Below are 12492 nucleotides of genomic sequence, written 5' to 3' on the forward strand. Positions count from 1 at the left end.
TGAAATATGCAGGTTTTGAAAACTTTTACAACAGAATTAGATGTTTCTTGATTGAGGTTAATTCAAAGCTTAGCTAAGACTGTTCCCCGATGTTCAAACCTAAATCTTACGATATCTGATTGTTGGAAGTAAAGTCAGTTTAGCTATACTGGCTAATTTTGAAGTGTTGTAACAATGTTGTGACACCCTCCCCACCCTGCCCTGTTCTGCAGGACGTGATGGTAGTGGGAGAGCCTTCTCTGATGGGGGGAGAGTTCGGGGACGAGGACGAGCGGCTCATCACCAGGCTGGAGAACACGCAGTTCGACGCGGCAAACGGGATCGACGGGACGACGAGTTCGGCGGCTCCCCCGCGGTCAACAACAGCTCGTGGGGGAACCCACCGACGTCCAACCAGGGCAAGGATCCCAGCCAGAGCCACCAGGAGGACCCCGCCCACCAGCCAGCCCACCAGGACTAGTCCACTGTACAGTAGGGGTGGCTCAATAGGTGGGAGGGATTCTCTCATCCTTTGTCCTAACCGTCTTGGAACGACAATTTAAAGTTGGCTCTGACCCTCCCCATTTGAAATGGTGCACACTCTGACCGTCTCGTCCTTAACCAATGTCTTGTATTGTGGCAAAGGAGCACCTTTGAGGGAAAGTAGCTGGGTTGTTCTTCCAAGACTGTTATATTTTCTCCTCCTCCCTTGTACATTGAAACCTCCCCTCTATCAGCAAATGTTGTTAGGGGTTCTCCCAGTCTATCGTCATGGAGACCATCAGTATGGTCATGTAGGATAGATCACCATAGGTTTCCATGGTAACTCACCATGGAGACCATCACTATGGTAACATAGGGTAGGGTGTTATGTGCATTCCAGATGACTATCACTAAACAGCAAGAACAGGATATCTGACTTGAATCATTGTTTCTTTTCTTGAACAGTACAATCATACTTCAGTGGTCATTTTGATAACAACTCTTTTGAAATGAAAATGTGGTGTACGTTTGCCTCCTCATTTTCAGTTTTGTTTATTTGAGAAGCAGTTCCACCTTGAGTGTTTGTCCATATAGATTTAAGCTTACCAAATATATGGATGATAATTTCAATATATTTATAAGTATATCATTTTATTAATCAGTAGCTAAGCTTTTGAATATGTGTTTTTATTGTCAATATACATGAAAGTAAAGGTATGTGGCATATTTACTTTTATGCAATTTCTTGTTGAGGTTTCTGTGGAAATGTACGATGTAAAATGCAGCGACAGGACCATTTGAATCACAAATCTAGCTAGTTTCTTAAGTGACATACAATGTATATGTTATCCAACCAGACAAGTGTCATCTGTAGTACACTGTACAGCACAGGACACTGTACAGCACAGGACAGTACATGTGCTTGATACAGGTCTCAACCCCATTCAACCTGTAAAAATGAACTGAAAATAAGTTCACCTAGAGTTATAGCATAATGTTTTATTATTTGTTGTCTCATTGTTAACCACTGATAACCATCAACATGCTAAGTAAGTGCAACTCTACATGTATAATTTTTCATCCAACATGCTAAGGTTAAGTATAACCAGTTTAGTCTATGCTCAAGGTCAGAGATTTAACCAAAAGGTCATTCAGTGCAAACAGACTGTATGTTACAGCAAGGTCAGAGGTCAAACAATGTGTGCATTTTACTATTGTTTATCAGTTCTGTACCATTCCATTGCCTTGTACAGGGTATTTTATTAGGTATGTTTGAGAGTGCTTTATAGATTAGTCATTATTTAAACATTAGCATGATGATAGTGCATTATATACTCCTTATATCGTAAGAAGTTTTGTGTATGTACAAAAAATGACATATCAGGACCCAGTATTGTGTTATTTAGGTTTCCTGTATTCCTGTCTTGTGTTTACACAAAGGAAGATCAAGGATGTCATAGGTTCACTACATGACCAGTCCTCATTAGAACTTTGGTTTGGGGGGGGGAGGGGGGAAAGAGCGCTCACGCCACCATGCACCAAGATTCTGCAAGGCCCCTCTCTTGTTGCCCCATCCCCTTAATCAGTATGTGTACAGATGCTAGTAAACAACATGTTTATCTAAAGATACTAGTAGTGTCTGTTTTTATGGATTGGTTACAAACAATCTTTGCCATCTGCCTGTTACAATGTACATTTAGTACATGGTTATACAAGAACATCATTCAGTCCACGGGGGCAGAAGTAAGGTTGTTAGGGATTATGTTCCAAATTTGACAATAGTTGTCTTAATAGTTATATTACATGGCAGTGCCAAACAACTCGCATATATCATGTGTATGAAGCTTGGTCCTGGACATTTTATATTAGCTAAAGGCAAAATTTGACAAGTTGTCACCAGCCTGGAACTGGATGTGATGCTGATCATTTGTAAAGACTTGCCAACATTAATTAGTATTACAGTTCATTTCATATTCAACCGTGCAACAGACATACATGTAAACACATGCTATTACGAGTTTTTGCAGAAATGGCACTGGGGTGAGTATTAACAAAATACTCAATCACGGAATTTTTTCAGTCTTGGTGGAGTTTGTTAGCTTTATGTATCCCTACAAACTTGAATTTTGTAACAGCTTTGTAAACTTAAAGACTGGAGGTCAATAGCAGCATTCTAACAATTGCTACCAACTGTCTGCCTAAAACCTGCTGTTGCAAGAAAACTAGTCAACCTATCAGATTAATTTCTGAGAAGTTATAAACCAACCAATGTGATTGATTCTGATCAGCTTGATACTCCCAATTCCACAGCCCCTCCAAAACTTAGAAATTCAAAACAAAAGCTCAGAAATGCAAACGTGATGCTGCCACACTCTTATTGGTTAAGCTCATTTTGATTGGTCTTTTTGCACTTTTCAAACATTTAGTTTTGTCACTCATGGCTTATTTTCATGGAACAGCTATTCTGTAATTGTATGTTTTGGCCAACTTATTAGGGAGAAGTAGACCATTAAAGGATCAATGTACTTGTGCATTGATGTTAATGTTTTCACCAAGACTGTTTCAAACTGTGAAACCAAAATGTAAATAGAAGCATGTTGCCATGGCAACCATACTGAGATGCCATTCAGTAGGGTGACTTCACATGAGGGAACGGCCCCCAGGGTGGTTGGTTGGTTGAACACAGAAGAGTCAGACCTGTAGGTTTGCAGGTGCTTAGTTCATGATTAAGGTGTGTACATTACAAATTTATTTGCCAACTTCCACGGTTTAACCAACCATCCATCCAACATGGCCGGGCAGTACTTGTGTCGTAGTCACCCTACACCCTTGTACAGTATCAGTGGCGGGGTTGACTGCAAAGATTCATAACGTGGGTGCCAAAACTGAAGTTAGGATTGATGAACGATTAAAACATGAATTAGATAAAAAGACCAGTTAACAAATACCATCACTGACTTGAAAAGGAATTAATTTTGTGCAGTATCTGGCATGATTAAATTTTTAAGTCAAGCTAATTGTTAATGCACATAAAGTCGAAGTCTAGATTTTAGAATGTTTTTTGCCTTCACCTTATGAATACCTTTGCGGTCTTCCCCAAATGTAAACATATGTATGTTGTAGGCTTGTCCATAGCTAGACTAGGAGCCGTCACTGAGGTCAACGTTTGGGTCTCTGATTGTTGAAAAACAAAAAAGGATACCCACAGTCTGAAAGTTTAAAATATTGTTAAGGAAGGAAAAAATGTAATATTCTGACGCTGTTAAGAGACAAACTTGGTAAAGGTACTCATGTCTAAAATTATTGTTATAACCTGAAATATCGTAACTAAAGGAAATTTGTAGGAGAGATGTTGGGTTGCACCTTCCTTTCAATGCCAAGTGTTTGGTCACAGTTTGGAGAAATCAGCAAAATATATGACGTACAAAAACATGCTACAAGTATGTCCACTCTTTAGTATCATTGCAACAAGACTGAAGACTTTGACCTGCCAGTGGGGTTCATGATACAAGTAGTTTTGTACGGTTGGACTTTGTATATGTGAATATGTATTTTGTGGTTGAATGACCAGTATTTTCTCTATTTGGCCATACTGGCCTTTTTTTGCTTCATGAAAAAACATCCAATAAAAAGCATGATTCCAAATTTCTGTTTTACAAGAGTGTGGGATTCATGCAGTTTGTCATTTGTAATATTAAAGTTAGGCCACAGCAAGTAAATTTTATGGATGACATCCTCTGTAGACGTATAATCAAATGTGAGATCGTGAATAAAAAGGTGGGCAAAAACACACAGGATGCCTAAATTTCAAACCAGACATCATAAACGGAACAAGAATTTAAACCACAAAGCATGTTATCACAGCCAACAAGTATTTTATTCCTGTATTCATGAAGTGAAAGAAATCATACTATGTACTAAGCTATTACCCTAGTGTCTCTTCACCTACCATTAAGACATCCCCGAAAGGGAGCAAAATTTCTTGGCTTTTCTAGATCTTTCTTCTAATGCAAAGAAGTATGATACGTCATCGAACGACATGGTGCAATTAGTCTTATTATATTGTGCCGGTTGACAAACAAGCCACCAAATTGGTTCACAATCGGTCCTTACGATCTATTCAAACGACATCAAATACATAATTACGTTCTTCTATCATCAATTACAACACACGTGTAAGTACCACCACTAAGCAGACGTCACACTGTTGTAAACAACCTTCGCCCTAGTTTCACGATCACCAGAACATCGCCCAAGTTTGATATCATCCCTATAGAGTCGTCTGAAAATCAACCAATATTAGCCTGGACAGCTTTCGCTGACCTGCGGACATCGTGCAGTGTAGAGAATATCGACCATATTACTGCCGAAAATCTTTAGGACTCTCAGGCTCGTGGAGCTATATTTTCCAGCTGTGTGACGTCAGCTTATGGAGGCGAGAACAACTATAACATATAAAACGTTTGTAATAATACAATTTCCTGTCAATTACAGCAAGTTACTGCACAAGACTGAGTTGAAACTCCTACATTGTAACTGACCTCATTTTTGAACGCAGGTCTTGTCACATCTATCAAAGGCTAAATGTGAACCACGTTAAGAAAGAACAATTTTCTATCATTACAGCGCCACTACGATACATAAGATCATTGAGAGCTTAGTGCGCATACCTCGATATCGATTTGAGAAATATACAGTTACGTATCGTTTCACCACAAACGAGTAGCACTGGAGTATACAAACAAATCGTGGACATGTATCTTTAAAATTCACCGTCCATCCCTAGTCTGCCTATCAGTGTTCTCTGTCCAGATATTTCAACGTTCTAGATATCGGTAATGCGTTACCTTTTCGACCGGCGCAGCCTAAACTTTGTCCCATATCCAATATATTTTTTCAATATCTTTCTTCAAACAAGTCATTTCTTTTCAATTTAGTTCACAATATCTATGAACACGGAAGAATTACTTCATTAAGTTCTCCATCTGTATAAAGTACCATCATTGTGAGCACAAGAATATTTCAATACAACTGAATGGACCATGACATCATCATTAAAACGACAACCTAATAAAATACAAAAGCCACTGGACACGACGGGAAGAGTATAGGATGCATGGAATACGAGCTGTCTATCATAGAGAATTTTACTCAACATAATGAATCCAAAGCAAAATATAACACATAGGCAAACCTCCAAAATTGGATTTGGAAAACATACCTTGATGTTTTGACAGACATTCGGCAGCGCTTCAACACAAAACTCTGGTACTGGAATATAACTTGTTATGAACAAAGACTGAACATAGACCATTAAATGAAAATTGACCGTGTTTTAATTGCCTATCGCACATCAATGTTCTCTGCTACTGTCCACGTTTTTGAACGTCCTAGACCTTTGCGAATGGCATATTGTCACTTGCCTTACTTTCTTTGATCGTCTTTGTGATCCGTACGCTGTCTACTCCCTCTCAATTGATTTGTCCATGGTGCTGAAGGTGTATTTGTCGTTGTTCTCGCCCGACACTGAATGGAATCAGCCTTTTTTTGGCGACGTTCTGGGTCTCTCTTCTAAGATGCGCCGTACTGTCATGCTATTACTTTTTGTATTGCCGTGAGCGCCATCCAGTTTTTATTTTATCGCTGCCTTTCCTGCTATTGTTTCTATTGTTCTTACTTCTGGTGTTGTCGGAGTTGTTTGAAAATCTTCTCTTGTGGTCACTTGTCTACATCACTGGTCACTGCGGGAATGTATTGTGACAGACGCGATATTCCCCGTTCTGATTCAAGGCAAACCGGCGTTTCCACTGGTGTTCACGAAGAGCCGCACAACACCGCGACGAACCTCCGACAGACGAAATCCGTAGATGACGGGGTTGATGGCCGAGTTCAGAATGATGAAGACCATCATTGGAGCATGAGAAACGTCATCTTCAGTGAGAAGCGCCATGCTAACAAAGAATGGCAGCCATCCCACCAGGAATACGACTGTGATGATGATGACAGTGATGGCAGATTTTCGATTGATACTGGGCTGAGAACCGAGCGCGGCTTCTTGGGCAGCGATGGCGTTCATGTGCTTCCACACGCACCAGAACACCCCCGCGTTGAGAAGGATGATTGCCGCCATCGGGATGAAAATGAACACCAGAACAACAACCAAGTAGCTGTAGGGGAATCCCGGACGAAAGCACCCTTCCTCGTAAGTAACGCAGATCCAGCCGAAGTTGGGCGACATGGCCAGTAGCACAGACCACAGCCAACCGATCGCAATCACGACCTTGCACTTGTCGTAGGTGACGTTGTTGACGTAGGTCATCCCGTGTACGATGAACCAGTAGCGCTCGGCCGTCAGGGCCAGCAGTCCGTAGGCGGAGGACAGGCCGGAGAGAAGGAGCGACGTGAAGCGGAGAAGAGACATGGCGTCAGAGAGGATGGTCTCGCTGTATATTTCAAATAAAACTAAACCCTATCCCCAAAGATGAAAAGCTACACCAGTAAAGACGTCGCTTTGCCGCCAGATTAGCCATGAGGATGTAGGCGGGCGTGTGGAGCTGTTCGTGCTTGATGATGGCTGCCAGGGGCAGGCTGTTTGTCACGACAGTATAGACTCCTAGACATACAGTTAAGTACAACGGTGCGGCAGAGGCTCGCCTTTCCGCTAAAGAGGGGTCAGGACAAACCTCAACCTGAACGGCGTGTAAAGTGGCGTTTTGTACCTCAGAGCTGTTGATAGCCGAGAGGGTGTCACAGATCTCAGTCGATCCATTCCGCAGTGTTGAGTTGTGGAGACTGTCCGTTTTGTCGCTGGCCTGCGTAGTAGCATGCACCTCTTCCCCGACAACCTGGGTTATCCCAGCGTAGCGAACGTTAAGTATAGCGATGAGGATTACCAGGTTCGCCATTACGTAGTTATCTTTGTAATACATCATTCAGCTGTGCTAGCAATGGTCTCTTTGACGGTGAAGACACGGAGGGAAACACTGCTTGCGTCGTGAGATCGGTAACTAAATCACCTCAGCACCAGCCTAAATTTTGCTCTATATAGCAAACAAACATCTTAAAATATAATACCTTCACCTTTGGACCACTCTTCACTCTAAAGGCTAATAACAAGTCCCTTCATTTCTTTTCAATTTAAATCACAAGGCCTATATATATAGAGATACATGGAACAATTACATCATTACGCGCTTCAACGATAAGTACCAGCATTGTAGGTACGGAAATGTTTCAATACACACCACTACAGCCATGACAACGCCATAGGTTCTAGCAATACAGGAACCACTGAGGACTACAAGAAAAGAAAAAAAAAGAATTGCAATAGCTGATTATCACTTACGACTAGGGGGGGGGATGAATACATTACTACCGTTAACGTTTGCGAGCGTCACTAAGTACCATGCAAGAAACTAAAACACCTAAAACTAGTGTTGTAACTAAAGCCATTTAGGTTCAACCAGCCAACAGAGCTGATTTCTGCACATTCATGACTAACAATATTGCAACTAATGCGATCTAACTAGCTTCTGTCTTAAAGACCTATGGCCTTGTCTCTCAGTGGCTAATGTATCCGACGTTGCAAAGAACAATTTTTTTACCATTACAGTGACACAGTTGTACTGGAGTATATTAAACAAGGCATAAACATTTATACTATGAAACGAAAATTCACTGTCCGTCACTATGTAGGTGCCGAGACTGTCTTTCGCTGCTATCTGTCAATGTCCAGATTTTCTAACGCTCTAGATCTTTTCATGGTAGAGAAATGGATTACCTTTGCGATCTGCGTCTTGCCGTCCGTTGTCACTTCTCGCTTTCCCTGATTGTCTTGATGACCTGTGCTCTATCTTCCCCCTCCAATGGATTTGTCCATGGTGCTGAAATCGTATTTGTTGTTGTCACCCGGCACTGAATCACTCTTGGTCCCAGTTACTGAACTCTCTTCAAGATTTCATGACTTTGTTGTCCCGCTAGTGCTTTCTGTATTGAAGTGAGTGCCATCTAGTGTTCTTTGTATTCATTGATCACTGCCATTTGTGTTGTTTTCTTGTTCCTACTGATTGTGTTGTTATGGTTATTCGAGACGCCAGTAAGAGCCTAAATTTCTTAAAGTTTCTGCGTATCAATTATTTCTCGACTTGACCTGTGTGACACGACGGAGGTGTATTGACATTGTGAAAGGCACGGCTTCTCCTATTCAGTTGATAGCTTAACCGGCGTTTGGAAGTTTGTAGGAGAGATGTTGGGTTGCACCTTCCTTCCAATACCAAGTCTTTGGTGAAATCAGCAAAATATATGACGTACGAAAACATGATACAAGTATGTCCACTCTTTAGCATCATTGCAACAAGACTGAAGACTTTGACCTGCCAGTGGGGTTCATGATACAAGTAGTTTTGTACGGTTGGACTTTGTATATGTGAATATGTATTTTGTGGTTGAATGACCAGTATTTTCTCTATTTGGCCATACTGGCCTTTTTTTGCTTCATGAAAAAGCATCCAATAAAAAGGATGATTCCAAATTTCTGTTTTACAACAGTGTGGGATTCATGCAGTTTGTCATTTGTAGTAAGTTATGCCACAGCAAGTAAATTTAATGGATGACATCCTCTGTAGACGTATAATCTAATGTGACATCGTGAATAAAAAGGTGGGCAAAAACACACAGCATAAATTTCAAACAAGAGATCATAAACGCAACAAGAATTTAAACCACAAAGCATGTTATCACAGCCAACAAGTATTTTATTCCTGCACATGTATTCAAGAAGTGAAAGAAATCATACTTAGTGTGTATGTACGCTATTAGCTATCCCCTAGTATCTTTTCTTCTACAATAATTTAAGACATCACCGGAAGGGAGCAAAATTTCTTTCTTTCTTCTAATGCAAAGAAATACCATACGTCATCGAACGACATGGTGCAATTAGTCTTAATTAGTATATTGTGCCAGTTGACAAACAAACCATCGAATTGCTTCACAATCGGTCCTTAACGATCTATTCAAACGACATCAAATACATCATTACGTTTTTCTATCATCAATGACAACACACGTGTAAGTACCACCACTAAGCAGACGTCACACTATTGTAAACAACCTTCGCCCTAGTTTCACGATCGCCAAAACATCGCCGAAGTTTGATATCATCCCTATAGAGTCGCGTGTACATGTAGTTTTCGCCTGAAAATCTAGCAATATTAGCCTGAAAAACTTTCGCTGACTTGCGGACATCGTGCAGTGATCTAGACTAGAGAATATCGACCATATTACTGTCGAAAATCTTTAGGGCTCTCAGACTCGTGGGGCGAGCTATATTTTTCCAGCTGTGTGACGTCAGCTTATGGAGGCGAGAACAACTACAACATTTAAAACGGTTGTAATAATACAATTTCCTGTCAACGACCAAACAGCCAGTTTCCGCACAAGACTGACAATTAAAACTCCTACATTGCAACTGACCTCTCCTACATTGTAACTGACTTCATTTTTGAACGCAGGTCTTGTCACATCTATCAAAGGCTAAATGTAATCCACGAAAGAACAATTTTCTATCGTTACAGTACCACTGTGCCACTACGGTGCATAAGATCATTAAGAGCCTGGTGCACGTACAGTAGCGTTTCCCCACAAAAGAGTAGCACGGGAGTATATAAAAGAAATCATAGACATGTATCATTAAAATTCACCGTCCGTCCCTAGTCTGCCTATAAGACTTCTCTGTCGCTTTCCAGATATTTTAACGTTCTAGATATCGGTAATGTGTTACCTTTTCGACCGGCGCAGCCTAAACTTTGTCCCATAGCCATATCTTCTTTCAATATCTTTCTTCAAACAAGTCATTTCATTTCTTTTCAATTTAGTTCACAACATGTATGAACACGGAAGAATTACTTCATCACGTTCTCCACCTATATAAAATACCATCATTGTGAGCACTAGAATATTTCAATACAAGTGAATGGACCATGACATCATCATTACCATGACAACCCAATAAATACAAAAGCCACTGAACACGACGGGAAGAGAGTAGGATGCATGAAATACGAGCTGTCTATCATAGAGGACTAGTGATTTTTACTCAACATAATGGATCCAAAGCAATATATAACACATAAGCAAACCTCCAAAATTGGATTTGAAAAACATACCTTAATGTTTTGAAAAACATTCGGCAGCGCTTCAACACAAAACAGTGGCACCGCAAATTCCGCAATATAACTTGTTATGAGTGAACATAGACCATTTAATGAAAATTCACCGTGTTTAAACTACCAATCGCATATTAGTGTTATCTGCTACTGTCCATGTTTTTGAACGTTCTGAATCTTGGTAGAGAAAGGTTTTAGCTTTCAGACCGGCGTCTTGTCACTTGATCCCCTTGCTTCCCTTGATCATCCTTGTGATCTTGACGCAGTCTTCTTCTTCCCGTGGATTTGTCCATGGTGCTGAAGTTGTATTTGTTGTTGTCGCCCGATCCTAAATCTAATCACAATTTTTCCTAGCTACTGGGCTCTCTTGAAAAACTTCCTTTGCGTCCGGCTTTGTTGTCCAGTCAGTGATTTTTGTATTGTTGTGAGTGAGTGTCATCTAGTGTTATTTGTATTCCTCGATTGCTGTCCTTTATGCTATTTCTCTTGTACTCACTGTCGGTGCTGCCAGGGTTGTTTGAAAATGTTAATGTCTGAGATCGTTTCTGTGTGCCCGTCTTTTTTCGTGATCACTTGTCAATAAAACTGCGGGGATGTGCTGTGAATGGCGTGGTTTCTTCCGTTGAATTTCAAGCCAAGCCGGTATTTCCATTGATGTTCACGAAAAGCCGTGCAACGCCGCGTCGAACCTCCGCCAGGCGAAATCCGTAGACGACGGGGTTGGCTGCTGAGTTGAGAATGATGAAGACCATCAATGGAGCAAGGAGAAGGTCGTCTTCAATGAGTAGCGCCATTCTGACGGTAAATGGCAGCCATCCCACCAGGAATACGACTGTGATGAGGACGACGGTGATGGCAGATTTTCGGTTGATACTGGACGGGGAGCCGACAGCGGCTTCTTGGGCGGCGATGGCGTTCATGTGCTTCCACACGCACCAGAACACCCCCGCGTTGAGGAGAAAGATTGCCGTCATTATGATGAACATGAACACGAGCACAACAGCCACGTAGCTGTAGGTCAGGCCCCCGCCGATAAACGGAAGACAGCCTTCCTCGACACCAGCGCAATGCCATCCGACGTTGGGCGACATGGCCAGTAGCACAGACCACAGCCAACCGATCGCAATCACGACCTTGCACTTGTCGTTGGTGACGTTGTTGACGTAGGTCATCCCATGCACGATGAACCAGTAGCGCTCGGCCGTCAGGGCCAGCAGTCCGTAGGCGGAGGACAGGCCGGAGAGAAGGAGCGATGTGAAGCGGAGACGGGTTGCCCAGACGTCGACGGAAATGTCAATGGTTTCGGTATAGATGTCAACCAAAACTGAGCCTCCCCCAAACACGAAAGCTACACCGGTCAAGACGTCACTTGCCGCCAGATTAGCCATGAGGATGTAGGCGGGCGTGTGGAGCTGTTCGTGCTTGATGATGGCTGCCAGGGGCAGGCTGTTTGTCACGGTAGACCAGACCCCCAGGCATACAGTAACATACAACGCGCCGGTAGGGCCTCGGCCTTCCAGTGGATCTCGAGGTGGCTGTGTGGAGGTGTCATTCTGGCGACACTCTGGGGCCTGTGAAGTGACGTTTTCTCGCACCTCAGAGCTGTTGGTAGCCGAGAGGGTGTCACAGATCCCAGCCGATCCCAGCAGTGTTGAGTTGTGGAAACTGTCCGTTTTGTCGCTGGCCTGCGTAGTAGCATTCATCTCTTCCCCGGCAGCCTGGGTTATCCCAGCGTAGCGAACGTTCAGTATAGCGATGAGAATCACAAGGGTCACCATAATGTAATTATGTCTGTAATACATCCTTCTGTTGTGCGAGCTATGGTGTCTTCGACGGTGAAGGAACGGAGGAAAAATCCCGTGTCGTG

At 42.2% G+C, this 12492-nt stretch overlaps 1 protein-coding gene and 1 pseudogene across 1 annotated transcript in view; one reads left to right on the plus strand and one right to left on the minus strand.

Moving 5' to 3' along the window:
* Positions 1-4107, plus strand: part of LOC109471142 (LIM domain-binding protein 2-like) — a 28826-nt gene extending 24719 nt beyond the window's left edge. The window contains 2 exon segments of the mRNA XM_019770372.1: positions 213-324; positions 327-4107. Coding sequence (XP_019625931.1) covers positions 213-324; positions 327-460 — 246 coding nt within the window. The 3' untranslated portion in view covers positions 461-4107.
* A 1976-nt stretch (positions 4108-6083) lies between these two features.
* LOC109470904 lies at positions 6084-12492 on the minus strand (annotated as a pseudogene).

This window comes from Branchiostoma belcheri, unplaced genomic scaffold, assembly GCF_001625305.1.
Source record: "Branchiostoma belcheri isolate BF01 breed outbred unplaced genomic scaffold, Haploidv18h27 scaffold24, whole genome shotgun sequence".
NCBI lineage: Eukaryota > Metazoa > Chordata > Leptocardii > Amphioxiformes > Branchiostomatidae > Branchiostoma > Branchiostoma belcheri.